The following is a 13,688-nucleotide window of genomic DNA, read 5'->3' on the forward strand; positions in this document are numbered from 1 at the left end:
TTTAACATCACATTTTATTGTATTTAATGTTTGATAATATATTGTATTTCTTCCCTCATTCCCTAATTACCATGATTGTAATTTGCTGTGAATGTCCCCTTTGTCCTCATGCATGCTGGATTTTTATGTAATTTTTTTTTGGCCTTCATACATATTTGCCTTCACTTACCTCCCCAGCATGCTCTCCTGGCCCTACATTCACCTCGTGTAGTCACTTAACAATGTATTTTGTCAGCTCCATAGTAGTGCTTTACCCCAAATACCCCCTAAAATGTTGAAAATTGTGATTTGTGCTTGAAATTCAGGCAGAGTGCCAGAGGCTTTTTTTTTTGAGTCCCAAAACCATTTGGAACCCTCTCTCCCCCCAACTGCTAACTCAGCTGATACCAATCCTCTATCTGCTGACTTTGGCAAACCCATACACACTATACATAAAAACAATTGTGCCTGCACTAAAAAATATATGTAATGAGAACAAAATATTATATTTATGGACTAAAAGAAATGACGTGCAGAAATATTTAAATTGAATCACAATAAATATGCTAGTTAAACCATACATGTGTAAATATATATAAAATGTGCAATTCTGTATAATAAACCTCAAAGTGCATATAAAAAATGTGCAATAATAATATAAACTGTTGAAAGTGCACCGTGCATGGATAAAACATAAATGCCAAGTGCTATCCTGTGACATTCAAGTGTACAACACAATCAGCAGATTCAAACTGAAAAAAAGTGTGAATAAACAGTGTCCATGAAATAAGTGTTCATCATGCTTCTCCTGAACGGTGTCCAAATCACAACAAGCAAGATGTGCTCTCCCGTGACACCCCACATGTGCTTGCGCTCACCTCTGATCGTGTGACACAGTACTTAAACAGTGTCAAACACGCAATGGGGCCACTCCTGGGCTCACTCAGGATAAAATGATGTAAATACAATCCTCACAGGCAAAGCCAAAATCCACATTCATAGAAGAGAAAAAGAGAACTCCATGGTGTGATATAGCAAGGACATTTATTTAAATAAAAGAGAATCCTCCAGGAGGGTACTCACATTGAGTAGGTGCTGCAGTACACCAAACTATACAGGTATAAAAAGCAAGCTGCGACTCGTATGGCGTGTGGTGTGTAATGATCTCCTCCACTGCTGACAGTGGAGGGGTAGGGGTAGGACGGAGCTGTCAGCAGTGGAGGAGATCATTACACACCACACCACACCGCATGCCATACGAGTCGCAGCTTGCTTTTTATACTTTATAATTTTAATAGAATCTCTAGCTCCTGAAGAAGCGTTCCTTGTCAACGTGAAACATGTAGAGCAATTGGAGAATACACCATTCTGGGAATACCAAACCTGCAGTGCTCCCCCAGTTTCAACTCTTTAGGGGAAGTTTACCTTTTTCCTTTACTTGGATTATGACTTAATTGTATACGAATACATAGGAATACACACAAAACTGCAGGATAGGATCCTCAATGGTGTCATGATATGCGTTGTATGTCTAGACTTGATGTGTTTTTAATTATGTCCTGTCCATTCTCTTTGTTTTTTGTATCTTATCAATAAAATTCAAAAACTTTTTTATATACCTTGTGTAGTCTACTACAGTTGTGCCTTTAAAGTCCCAAAAGTTTTTTAGTCTTTTGATATCCTTAACTCAGTATTGGGGACGTTGGCACAAGTGATTTTTTAGTACCTGCAGAGTCACCCTGTATATCAGGTACTTTAATGCTAGGACCCCCCCTTTTGCTGTTCATTGCGAATGAAGCGTTTGCGCTCTGGTCCTCATTCCCTATGAGGACCAGAGGGTTTTTAATTACCGGCTGGCCAGAGCCAGAAGAGTGGTGGAGAACACGTTTGCAAAAATGGCCAGCCGGTTCTGCCTATTTCTTACACGCATACACATGGCGGAGTATAAACTCAATCATATCATCCTGGCTTGCTGTGTTCTTCACAACTTTTTAAGGAGAAATTCTGTGAACTATGCTGGCTCAGTTGGGCCTGAATCCGGAATTAATGTAAATGAACCAACTCTGACGGCACTTGAAGCTGGCCGTCCTGGCTTGCCCCCTCGAGTGCCCGCGAGGTCCGTCTAAGATACATGGAATACTTTGCGGGTAGGGGGGCCATCAATATGCCAGACAATGTGTGAGACATTTTTTAAATAAAAAACAAATTTTAACTACTAAAATATTTGCTGACATTTACTGCTTTTGTTTCTTTTAGCTGACCCTGACATAAATTTAGGGAGTCCTAAAAATAGCGTGATTGTGTAACATTAGAAAGCACTGTTGGGTGTTATTTACTAAAGGCAAAGACACTTTGCACTACAAGTGCACTTGAGACTGCACTGAAACGGCACTTGTAGTGCAAAGTGCATTTTCCCTTAGGAAATAACCCCCATTGTCACAGAAAACACCAATTTTACCACATCAAAAGTTTCGGAGCATTGAAAGAAGAATCCACACATTCTTGATTATCAATCTTTTTAATACAAGCACAATCACATGTGCATTTATAAAAGGTTTTTAAAACAAACCAACATGTTTGTTGTATAACATTTTTTTGGGTCACATTAATAAAAGTAGAAATGTCCATTTAAGTTAAAACAGGCATGTTTAAAACCAACAAGAAATACACAAATCTGGAACTTACAAAGTTCAACTTTGTTATAAATTGAAGGCAGTATCAGACATGAGTATTTACAAACTGTGTTTGATATTGCGTTCAGATGGGGTGAAGTCACCCCTGGAAAAGTCAAAATTTGAAGATGCATACAAATTGCCGAATGTCAACATGTGCTAGCTGCCATCATGGGGGATCAAGGGACATGTTTTGGGGGTGCAACCCCTTCCTCTCAGCTACTTTATTATTGAGGAAGGGGTTGCACCCCCAAAACGCATACATTGATCTCCCGTGATGGCAGATAGCACATGTTGACACACTGTGTGCATCTTCAAAATTTGGCTTTTCGCGAATATGTCAAAAAAATGTGAAAATTTTTTTCCGTAAAAAAAAGCACAACAAAGTAAGGGATTTGGAGGGGTTTTAAACTCTCCCTAAAACATCAATGATGTTCTTCATTTTGTTTTGAACATCGTTGATGTTTTGCTTGATGTTTTCCATGTCCCTATTACACCTCATGATCTCCCCGATCAGGATCTGGGCACTTTCACTGGTGAAATGACCTTCATCTACAACATCACGATCACCTAAAAATATAGAAACAAAAACACACCATGTATTATAAATATGCCGGCATCCATCTCTTACCTGAGCCTGTGGTCGCAGACACTCACCTGTTGTGACAATTTCCACCATGTCTCCTTCCTCCTCCTCTTGTTGGCTTTGGGGGATTTCCACTTCCTCATGAGATGGGGGGTCTGTTGTCTCCTCGGATGAGTGGTGTCCTCCGAGTCTTTTCTCCCCTATGTAAAAAAAATAGGTATACTTGGCACACAAATATTTGATGTCAGAAATAGGAATATGAAACATTTGCTTGGAAGTGGGGTACAATTGTCTGTTTTGGCAGAGTTGCAAGATGAAGAAATAATTATATACTTTGTCAAGCTTGAATACTTACCTGTTTTGTACAAGCTTCACAGATGGAGACACCCCTATAGTATACACTGGAGCACCTGTGTGGGACCCCATAATAAAAAGGGTGTTCTTTTGTCCCACACTAGTGCTCCAGTGTCCAGATGTGTAAACAGCTGCTAATAGAAACTAAGAGTTTATTCTTTTTAAATTTTCACTCTTTTTTTCCCTTGTATCACAAAAATAAAAAAAAACAGTGGTGATTAAATACCACCAAAAGAAATCTCTAATTGTGTGAAAAAATGATAAAAATTTTGTTTGGGTACAGTGTAGCATGACTACTTGTCATTCAAAGTGTGAAAGCACTGAAAGCTGAAAATGTAATCTGGGCAGGATGGGGATAAAAGTGTATTGAAGTGGGTAAGTATCTATGATAAAAATAAATCTGTTGGCTTTGTGTTTTGTATTTGACTGAGATTTTTCCCTGAGAAAAGTAAAATAGACTAAAGCAAGTTATCCAAGACTTTCCTGGACTGCTGTATTTATCCCTAAGAATCATGTACTAACAATACACCTTGACCAAAATTTATTGTAGATTTATTTTTATCGTTATACTGTACATTTTTAATCATGTTCCAATTATTTTTTATCCACCAGTAAAAATGTTATTTATCCCCAATAATCTTACCCCTCTAATGCAGCGTCTAAAAACTAATTTGCAGACTTGGTCCAAGTTGCCTCTCAACTTATTAGGCCGAATAATTATAATTAAAATGATATATTTACCCAGATTTTTTTATATACTGTGGAACGCCCCATTTTTATCCCCAAAAAACTGTTTACCAAAATGAATGGGACTATTACCTTGTCCTTGTGGGGTTTAAAACCGCTTCGAGTCTCTATGGAAACCTTACACTTACCCATTGGGGAAGGAGGCCTAGCCTTGCCAAATCTGCAATGCTATTACTTAGTGGCCCAACTGACACATATCTACTGGTGTTTTTTTCCGGACCTAGATATTGCCTTGGTAGATGCTCAAGCTGCCTTGGTTCATTCCTATGTGGCATTGATAAATGTACTATATAGAAATGGGCCATATCCCGAAGATGGAGCAGACATTCTTAAAATTTCGCATAAAATCTTTCACCTATGTAATAAGAGAATAGGGGGCTCATCTTTGAATACATCGCCCAGTGCCCCTCTTTGGCTTAATCCCCAGTTAAACAAGATACCTGATGGCACAAGATGGGCTAAATATGGTATTAAGTATGTACATCAACTGTTTTCTGGGGGGGGGGGATCTTTAAAACATTTTTGGACCTTCAGTTAGAGTATAAGGTTCACACCAAGTTCTTTTATGGCTACCTGCAATTGAGGCTTGCAATAGGAGAGCAGTTTGGGTTGACCCAGGTGTCACTTCTCCCCTGAAAATTAGAGAAACTTATGTTTGAGAATGACCATACTAAACTGATATCTAGATACTACTCTCATCTCTTATCCTCCACATCCAAGAGGATGGAAAAAATAGGGAGACAATGGGCCTCTGACATTCCAACCTTGACTGATGGAACGTGGATGGAGGTGGTTGGGGCTCTATTGCTCTCGGTTATCTCTGCTAGGGACAAAGTAACACAATTTAACCTTTTACATAGAATTTACTATACCCCAGCTCATTTATAATAGATGGGCAGAGCAGACTCCCCAGAATGTAATCAATGTCACAAAGAAGATGGTGAACTACTTTCACATGACATGGCAGTGTCCGCTTGTAGCACAATTCTGGAAGGCAATCCTTGTGTTCTTGTAGGAAAGGTTGGCCATCCCAAACATTTACTCCCCAGCAAGGTGCCTCCTTAGAGACTTTGAAGAGGAGGAAATGTCTAGTAATACAAAGACCCTATTAATTATATTGGTCTTTTATGCTAAGAAGGCTCTAGCACTCAAATGGAAAAACCCTATTATTCCTTCTGCCCAAAAATATTTAAGAAGTTATGGTCCGGCTGGATCACTTCGGTCTCTGGTGACATTGAAATTTAAATATCTATAGATAACATGTTAAGGTATTTGGAAGATAAATTTATTACTTTTGAAGGTTATACAGAGTGATTCTGTACAAGTTCGGTGAACACTGAACTGGACATTGGGGTTGGGCCCCTATAGTAGGTATTCTATACCAAAGTTCGGAATGTTATGCTTAAGATGAGATATCTGCAATTATATGATATCTGTACCTACATTAGTATATTCATAGACGTAGAGAATAATTGAAGTGATGTATATTGAAAAGTTTTATATATGTGATTAAACAAATGTTTATATCTGTTATGTGTTAATAAACTTTCTGGAGAATAGATAATGTTGTTTACTGTATTCTGTGAAACCTCAATAAATTTACCCATTGAATATTTTTTTTTTTTTTAAATTAACTATTGATTTGGGAATATAGGTATACACTGAAAAATATATTTTGCATTTTTATTTCAGCATGTACCATGGGATGTAATAGGAGCCCAAGGTAAAGGTATTCGCGGAGAGGTAATTAAGGGAGAAGTAACCCCTTCTGACCCTGTTACACATGTTTTGTTTCATCGGACAGGGGCTGACTTGCACTCAAGAGTATCCCAGAACCAATGTGTAAGTGTGCAAGCAGTACATCATGGAGACCTCAGAGTTCAAGGATTTTGTAGAATTGAGGTGGGTAATCATCTTACTTTATTGTGTATGTATGTATTATATCAGTTCGCATAATATTGGGGTAATGCAAACCATCAGATGCTATAGAGATAGAAACACATTAGTCAGCGAGTTGGCATTTGTGAGTGCTTTTGTTTTGCCTGCATGATCTTGCCGTTGGGTGATGTGACAGGTGAAAAATTAGGAATGGATTGACCCAAGGCAGGGTCAATGGTATCGACATATGTAACTATAGTATATCAATTTATAAATCATACCATATTAAAAATATTTTCCCTCCTATATTAGTTCTGACACCACATCCCAGAATGTATGGCTTTGCTGATACAGATTGGACATGCTGTATATGATGGACAATGCTAATCATGATTTTTTCTTTATAAAAATATTTTATGTTCATTATAATCGTATATTTTAGATACCTACATCTAATGCCTTCTGCTTGACGAAGTAGAGTTTCTGTAAACCATTCAGCTACAGCTTTCATCTGCTGTCTATCATATTGCTAAATCAAAAATGATCAAGTGGTGTCTGTATTTAGATCCAGATAAACGCTTGTATATTATGAAAAATTAAACATAGTAGGGGGAAAGGCTGGTTATATATGAGTGTTGCAATGTTATCTGACTTTTGACCTAATTTTGAAATATTTTTTTTTAAATTGTTTATAATAAAAACCTTTTTTAAAACCTATGTATTTTATGATTTTTCTCATCTATTTGCTTATGAATGTATGCACCTTAGTACCTATGGTATTAGCAGTTTCTTGGAAATCCCTTTCTTTTTGTATAAATATAGATTATCAAGTCTATTTAAAGTATTGTGAAAAAATATATAATCAATATATATACTCGATAGAGGTCGACTGATATGGGTTTTTCTCTGGCCGATGCCGATATTTAGAAATCGCGGTGGCCGATATATGATGCCGATTTTTTTGGGCTGATATATTAGGCCGATTTTTTTTTTTTTCCCTTCATCTCATAAAATCTAACAGTTAGACCCCTTTCACACTGGGGCGTTTTTCAGGCGCTTTTGGGCTAAAAATAGCGCCTGTAAAGTGCCTGTAAAACGTCTCCCCTGCAGTCTCAGTGTGAAATCCAGAGTGTTTTCACACTGAGGTGATGCGATGGCAGGGTGTTAAAAAAAAGTCCTGCAAGCAGCATCTTTGGAGCGGTGTATACCTCTCCTCCACCACTCCTGCCCATTGAAATGAATGCGCACCGCTGCCGAAGCGCCTGCAAAGCGTTTCGGCAGCAGCGCTTCATGGGCGCATTTAACCCCTTCCTCGGCCGCTAACTGGGTTATTACCGTCAACGCCTGCCCGCTCCAGTGTGACAGCAACCTTAAGTAATAAGTGATACAGAAATTTTTTTTACATTTTAAACATTTATTAAACAAAACAAATCTCCAATCAGTTCACTTGTATGTATAATTTAGATTTAAAAAAAATAACTATATCTTAAATATTAAATACACAAAAACAGGTAATCAAAACTTTTGGACGAAAAAAAATGGGCTAACTTTACTGCTTATTTTTAAAAAAATTTCATTAGTGTATTTTTTTTTCAAAAATTGCGTTTGAAAGACCGCTGCGCAAATACCGTGTGACATAAAATATTGCAACAACCGCTATTTTATTCCCTAGGGTCTCTGCTAAAAAATATATATATATAATGTTTGGGGGTTCTAAGTGATTTTCTAGCAGAAAATACAGGATTTTTACTTGTAAGCAACAAGTGTCAGAAAAGATTTAGTCTTTAAATGGTTAAACTGAGAACTCCTACACACAGAGTTCAGTCTATTGATAAAAGAACCTGAAGAGATACAATGTATCTTCTTATCAGACTTGGCAGGCTGCCTAGGGAGGAGAGGATCCTCTCCACAGATAACTTCAGGAAACTTGCATTGACTTCTATTACAGAAGTCATTTGCAAGTCCCGCTGAAGTTATAATCGTTTTTTTTTATCAGCACAATCGGCCGATGCCGATTAAGTAAAAAAAAGCCAAATATCGGCTAATATATCTGTCGACCTCTAATACTCGAGCTGATGGTGAACAAATAGGGTAATAAAAAAGTGAATGAAGCTGCTATACACAAAGTACTAAACACTTGATCACAATAAAAATACAAAAATACAGTGCTCACAAACACAAACCAGTCATAAGTGAAAAAACACCTTAACTTATGTCTGTAAGTATGCATTTTTTTTGTGCAATAAAACCTGTTCTAAGCTTACTAAACTATTAGTCCATTTCTTTCCTTTTTGAAGAAGTATTTGTCATCAAGTCCCATCACTGAATCTGCCTGACGTCCCTTGGATATCATTCAAAGTCTGTTTTGACCCCCAGACTTAAAGGTGGGGGTGTCCTGGTATGCCTGAAAATTTCTGAAACATTTTCTCTGCACTGTTTGTACACCAAATGTGAAGCATTTCTTTTAGTTTTTTATGGACTTTTATGTTTTGATTTTTTTCACTTGTGTTTTTTTCACTTATGATGGGTTTATGTTTGTGAGCGCTGTATTTTTGTATTTTTACTATTTAAAGTATTGCAAGCTACCTATATATTTTTAACAGTATTTAGTTCCCTAAGGGACAAAGTGTATGAATTACTTTGTCACATATTCCAGGGTGCCCTATAACGCTAGCTGTGATTTCAAACAGGGCATTCCTCCTTGTTGCATACCCAACACCACAGCTAGCAAGGAAGACAGCTGATTTGCTAGCGAGTGCTCGTTTCTGGCTTCCAGCACTTGCCAAAAGCAGTCATCTGTGGTTTCGGGTGGCCACCCTGTATGACATTGCAGCTAGCATTACAGAGCACTATACTACTACCCAGATATGTTAGACTAACCTTAATGCAGGTCAAAGGTGTTGTAGATAAGCTTCCTGGATGCCAGCAGGTTGTATATTGTCAGTTAATTCTAACCCTTCTCTCACACACAGAAAGTCTGAGATTTCCTCTCTGGGTCCTTTCACATTGATACATTTTTGATAAATTTTTTATGTGTTTTGGGGGTTAAAAAGCAGAAGATAAATGCATGAAAATCCTTTGAAACTCTTCACACTGCAGGTGTGATGCGCTTTGATGTCCTGCATGCTGCATCTTTGGTGCAATTTTTCAGTCAATTTTTTTGTAAGTCAATAAGAAGGCATCAAATGTGCATCAGTGCGAAAGGGCCCTTAAGCGCTACTTAGCAATTCTCTTACCCAGAGCCTCGTAACAAGTCCTTGCAGCCGGGTTGTGAGACCTCCTGTAAAAAGGCATCTGTGAAAAAATATTACTATGGTCTCCAAGTGTCACAAAAGGACTCCTCTCTGTTATAGAGGGTAGCCGTAAGGTCTTCCATGTCCCTGAGTTCATTGGTTTTACAGAACCAAGAAGACTTTGAGGGCGGGTGAACAGACCTCCAACACGGGGGAAATGCACGCCTTGGCCACATTTAGTAGCTGAATGGTAAGAGAGATCTTGTATTTTTTTAATGGGCCATTGCATGAGGTGCAGCAAGCATGCTGCAGGTTTATCTGCTAGATCGACATTAGTCAGATATTTGATAGTACTAGCCACCTCTTACTAAAATGGTTTGTTTCGGCCACTCACAGAAAATGTGTAACATGGTTACCACCTCGTCAGGTTTTTATAACTGGTCTCTTGCACCTTAGTGGCTATAGAGGATTTCTGAGCAAAGTGAGGGACTTTCTCCTTTTGTGAGTTGGTAAACTGCACAACAAGATCGGATTCCCACAGCAAGAGGAAGGTAGGGGTAAAGTCTGTGACCGGTTGAGTCAGGGCAGCATAGATGGTAGGCTGTGGTGAATCAGTTTAGAGAACTACCTGGATAGAGAAAATGCTGAAGCTGGAGACCACTCCAAAAGTCTAAGATGAAGGCAAGTGCAGTGGAGGAGAGTTTGCCATCCGACCGAAGTCCCAGAGATGAAGGCGGCTGCCAGACACCAGGCAAAGAAACTGGGGGTTCCGGATTAGACAAAATGGGTAGGAGGGCAGCGGGAAAATTGAGGAGCAATGGAAGGCATCCCTGGACACCAGCAAAGTGCTTCCCAAAGTAGGATGATCACTGAGAACCTTCGGCAGCGGTGAGGCAATCCTTGGCCAGTTCCTCGCCGTACTGCCTGAGTCTTCCAGTTCCTTGACCACCAAGTGCTCGGCATGACAATACCAGTCAACCAGCCTAGTGAGGTGGGCCACGCTATAATAAGCCTGCACGTCAGGAAGGTCCACTTATTCAAAAATACATTACCAGCATAAACACTGTCCTGATTGTGACTTTCTTTTTTGTTCCACGAGTAATATTTATACATATTTTTCTCTGTTTTTGATATTGATGTACAAATTGTTTTTTGAGATCTACACATGTATGTGCATATCTTAATTTATATTATATTTTTTAGTACCAGTAGGAAGCTATAAGAGTAACGCGTAGTGATCCGTTGGTTATTTCCAAATTCTGTGGGGCCCTGATATGGAAGACCAGTTATAATTCAAGTCACAAGTTCACCATATCTATGGGCATACCTACAGGTCATCTTGTACATACATAGGATCAACCCACATGGGATAATACCATATGTATACAATATGTACTTGCCTATTTTGAATCTATTCCATGATTTTAAGTGTTTTTTTTAATATTGTCATAATAAATTTTTGACTTTAATTCTATTATATTCTCTTTTTCATTTGGGTCTACGAGTGGCTACAAATTTGAAGTCCAGTATCATTGCAATTTTTCTTTGCTATTGATATTTGGATGTGGTGCCACATTCTGAGTTATATCTCAACCTACTTTATTACCTTGAAGATAGGATAGGGTGCTATACGTATGCAATGATTAAAGTAACTTTGGCAGAGACACCAGCGGGTCAGTCAAAAAGATCAGATCGTCCGTGAAAGCGGCCACCTTATGTACACTGAAAGACTTCTGGTAGCCCATAATTTTGGGGTCCCCCTGTATACAGAGAGAAGGCTCTAAGGAAAGTATAAAACTTAAGCCAACAAGGGACAGCCTGGGCGTGTTCCATTCATTATCATGAAAAAATCAGAAAGTGTTTCGTTGACATTGACAGCGGCAGAGGGGCACTGCGTCTCTTTAACTGACAATTGCGTGGTCATGCGACCTTGGACCTTGGACTTGGATATGTTTCTACATGTTTTTGGTAAAAAATCGCAATAAGCAAATAGTGATTGGTTTTTGCAAAAGTTATAGCGTCTACAAAATAGGGGATACTTTTATGGCTGTTTTATTATTAATTTTTTTTTTTTTACTAGCAATGGCGGCGATCTGTGATTTTTATCGGGACTGCGACATTATGGCGGACAGATCGGACAATTTTGACTTTTTTGGGACCATTGACATTTTTACAGCGATCAGTGCTATAAAAATGCATTGATTACTGTAAAAATGTCACTGGCAGGGAAAGGGTTAACACTAGGGGGGCGATCAAGGAGTTAATGTGTTCCCTAGTGTGTGTTCTAACTGAAGGGAGGAGTGGACTGTGTAGGGGAAGAGATAGATCGCTGTTTATACTCTGTATGAACAGAAGATCTGTCACTTCTCCCCTCAGAGAACTGCAAACTGTGTGTTTACACACACAGAACCCGGTTCTCCAAGCGATCACGGGAGCCCAGCGGTTATCGTGATCGCCGCGCACTCGCATCAGCACCGTGGGCCCCTAGTGGCCACAGGGCGAAGCGACGTTACATAACATCGTTTTGCCCAGCCGTGCCATTTTGCCGCAGTACAATTGCGGCGGCTGGTCGGTAAGTGGTTAAACTGATTGTAAACTACCACATTGTAAAACAATCCATTTAGTTTAAAATAGAAATGAAAGGCAAAACATTTTTGTATAGATATAAAAAAATTATAAATACCCCCCCCCCTTTTTTTTATAACTGATCACATTCCCTCTGTTCTCAGCTGCATAAGAGCTGGGGGAGGAGAAGCAACACCACACTGAGCTTCCCAGTGAATGACTGTGCAGTGGGGGCATCAGAACAAGTCTGATTGTTGCAGGAGAGCAGGTTCCCAGCATAGCTTCAATGATAAAAAAAAAGTTCCAGGTGCTGATGAGTGAACAACACCCAATGGTGTGGTATAGCCACAGCTGAACCGTGCTGCTGTCCAGTAGCATGGGATCAAAATGCTGAAAAACTGGCAATGGAAGTGACTGACAGCGCTCAGAGGTTGGACTGAGAACAAATGACTGATGGCTGCAATAACCCACAAATACTTTCAAATAGGCTTGCTGTCAGTTTATTCAAATAGATTAAAAGATAGTTAAAAACAGTACATGACTCGTAAATTGTGAGGTTGCAATGTTATCACCCTTTCTGTGAGGCTGGCTCAGGCATGGATGGATTACTGTGCCAGACTGAGTAAATCCAGGGAAGGACGCACACCATTGTAGCCGCAAGCTGAACTGACTCCAGGGTGTTCCATGCCTGACCCGCCGACGTGAATAGGTGACGTCACTGGAACTGGACCACAATGCCCAAAGGGAAAAGCGCCGTGTGGAGGGAGGTGTTGCTGGATCTTAAGCCAGACAGGAGTGTCCAAGGAAGGAAGCAGCCGGCATGGAACGAATGCGTCCCCGTTGCCGTGACTACCGATTTTGCGTGCATGCGTTTGATCAAATCACCTTGATTTGATCAAGTGCATGCGCACGAAACCGGTAGTCACGGCAACAGGGACACATTCGTTCCACGCCGGCTGCTTCCTTCCTCACACTCCTGTCTTGCGTAAAATCCATCGACGCTTCCCTCCACGCCCTCCATGGCGCTTTTCCCTTTCAGCATTGTGGTCCAGCTCCAGTGACATAACCTATTCACGCTGGTGGGTCCGGCACGGAACACCCTGGAGTCAGTTCAGCTTGCGGCTACAATGGTCGACGTCCTTCCCTGGATTTACTCAGTCTGGCACAATAATCCATCCGTGCTCGAACCAGACTCACAGCAAGCGTGGTAACGTTGCAACCTCACAATTTACGAGTCTTGTACCGTTTATAACTTTCTTTTCATCTATTTGAATAAACTGCCAGAAAGCCTATTTAAAAGTATTTGTGGGTTATTGCAGTCATCAGTCATTTGTTCTCAGTCCAGCCTCTGAGCGCTGTCAGTCACTTCTATTCCCAGCATAGCTAGAGAAAACAAGCTCTTCTGCTTAGTGTGGTCAGTTTTTAATAAGAAAGCAGAGGGACTGGCAGGAACACCAGAGATTTCACACAATAAAAACAAAAAAGGGGAACAGGATGCTTTCTCATACAAGTACATAGTACAGCAGGCACATATCAGGAATATGTGTTGGGGCAACAAATGCTTTAAGTCATGTTCATGAACTTATAAGTACAAGCTAAACCCATAACACACACAACCAAAACAGTGCAGGAGTTCAGGTGCTCCTATCAATCATTACTATTATACAGGATTTA

At 39.7% G+C, this 13,688-nt stretch overlaps 1 protein-coding gene across 2 annotated transcripts in view; it reads left to right on the top strand.

Moving 5' to 3' along the window:
* Positions 1-13,688, top strand: part of TMEM132A (transmembrane protein 132A) — a 617,882-nt gene that overhangs the window by 327,701 nt on the left and 276,493 nt on the right. Inside the window, exon 3 of one of the 2 annotated variants that reach the window (XM_073596966.1) lies at positions 6,031-6,240. The exons of the other annotated variant lie outside the window; for it this stretch is intronic. Within the exon in view, the coding sequence (XP_073453067.1) occupies positions 6,031-6,240 (210 nt within the window). The remainder of the gene's footprint in view (positions 1-6,030; positions 6,241-13,688) is intronic. 2 annotated transcript variants of the gene reach the window in all.

Source organism: Aquarana catesbeiana, linkage group LG08 (genome assembly GCF_042186555.1).
Source record: "Aquarana catesbeiana isolate 2022-GZ linkage group LG08, ASM4218655v1, whole genome shotgun sequence".
NCBI lineage: Eukaryota > Metazoa > Chordata > Amphibia > Anura > Ranidae > Aquarana > Aquarana catesbeiana.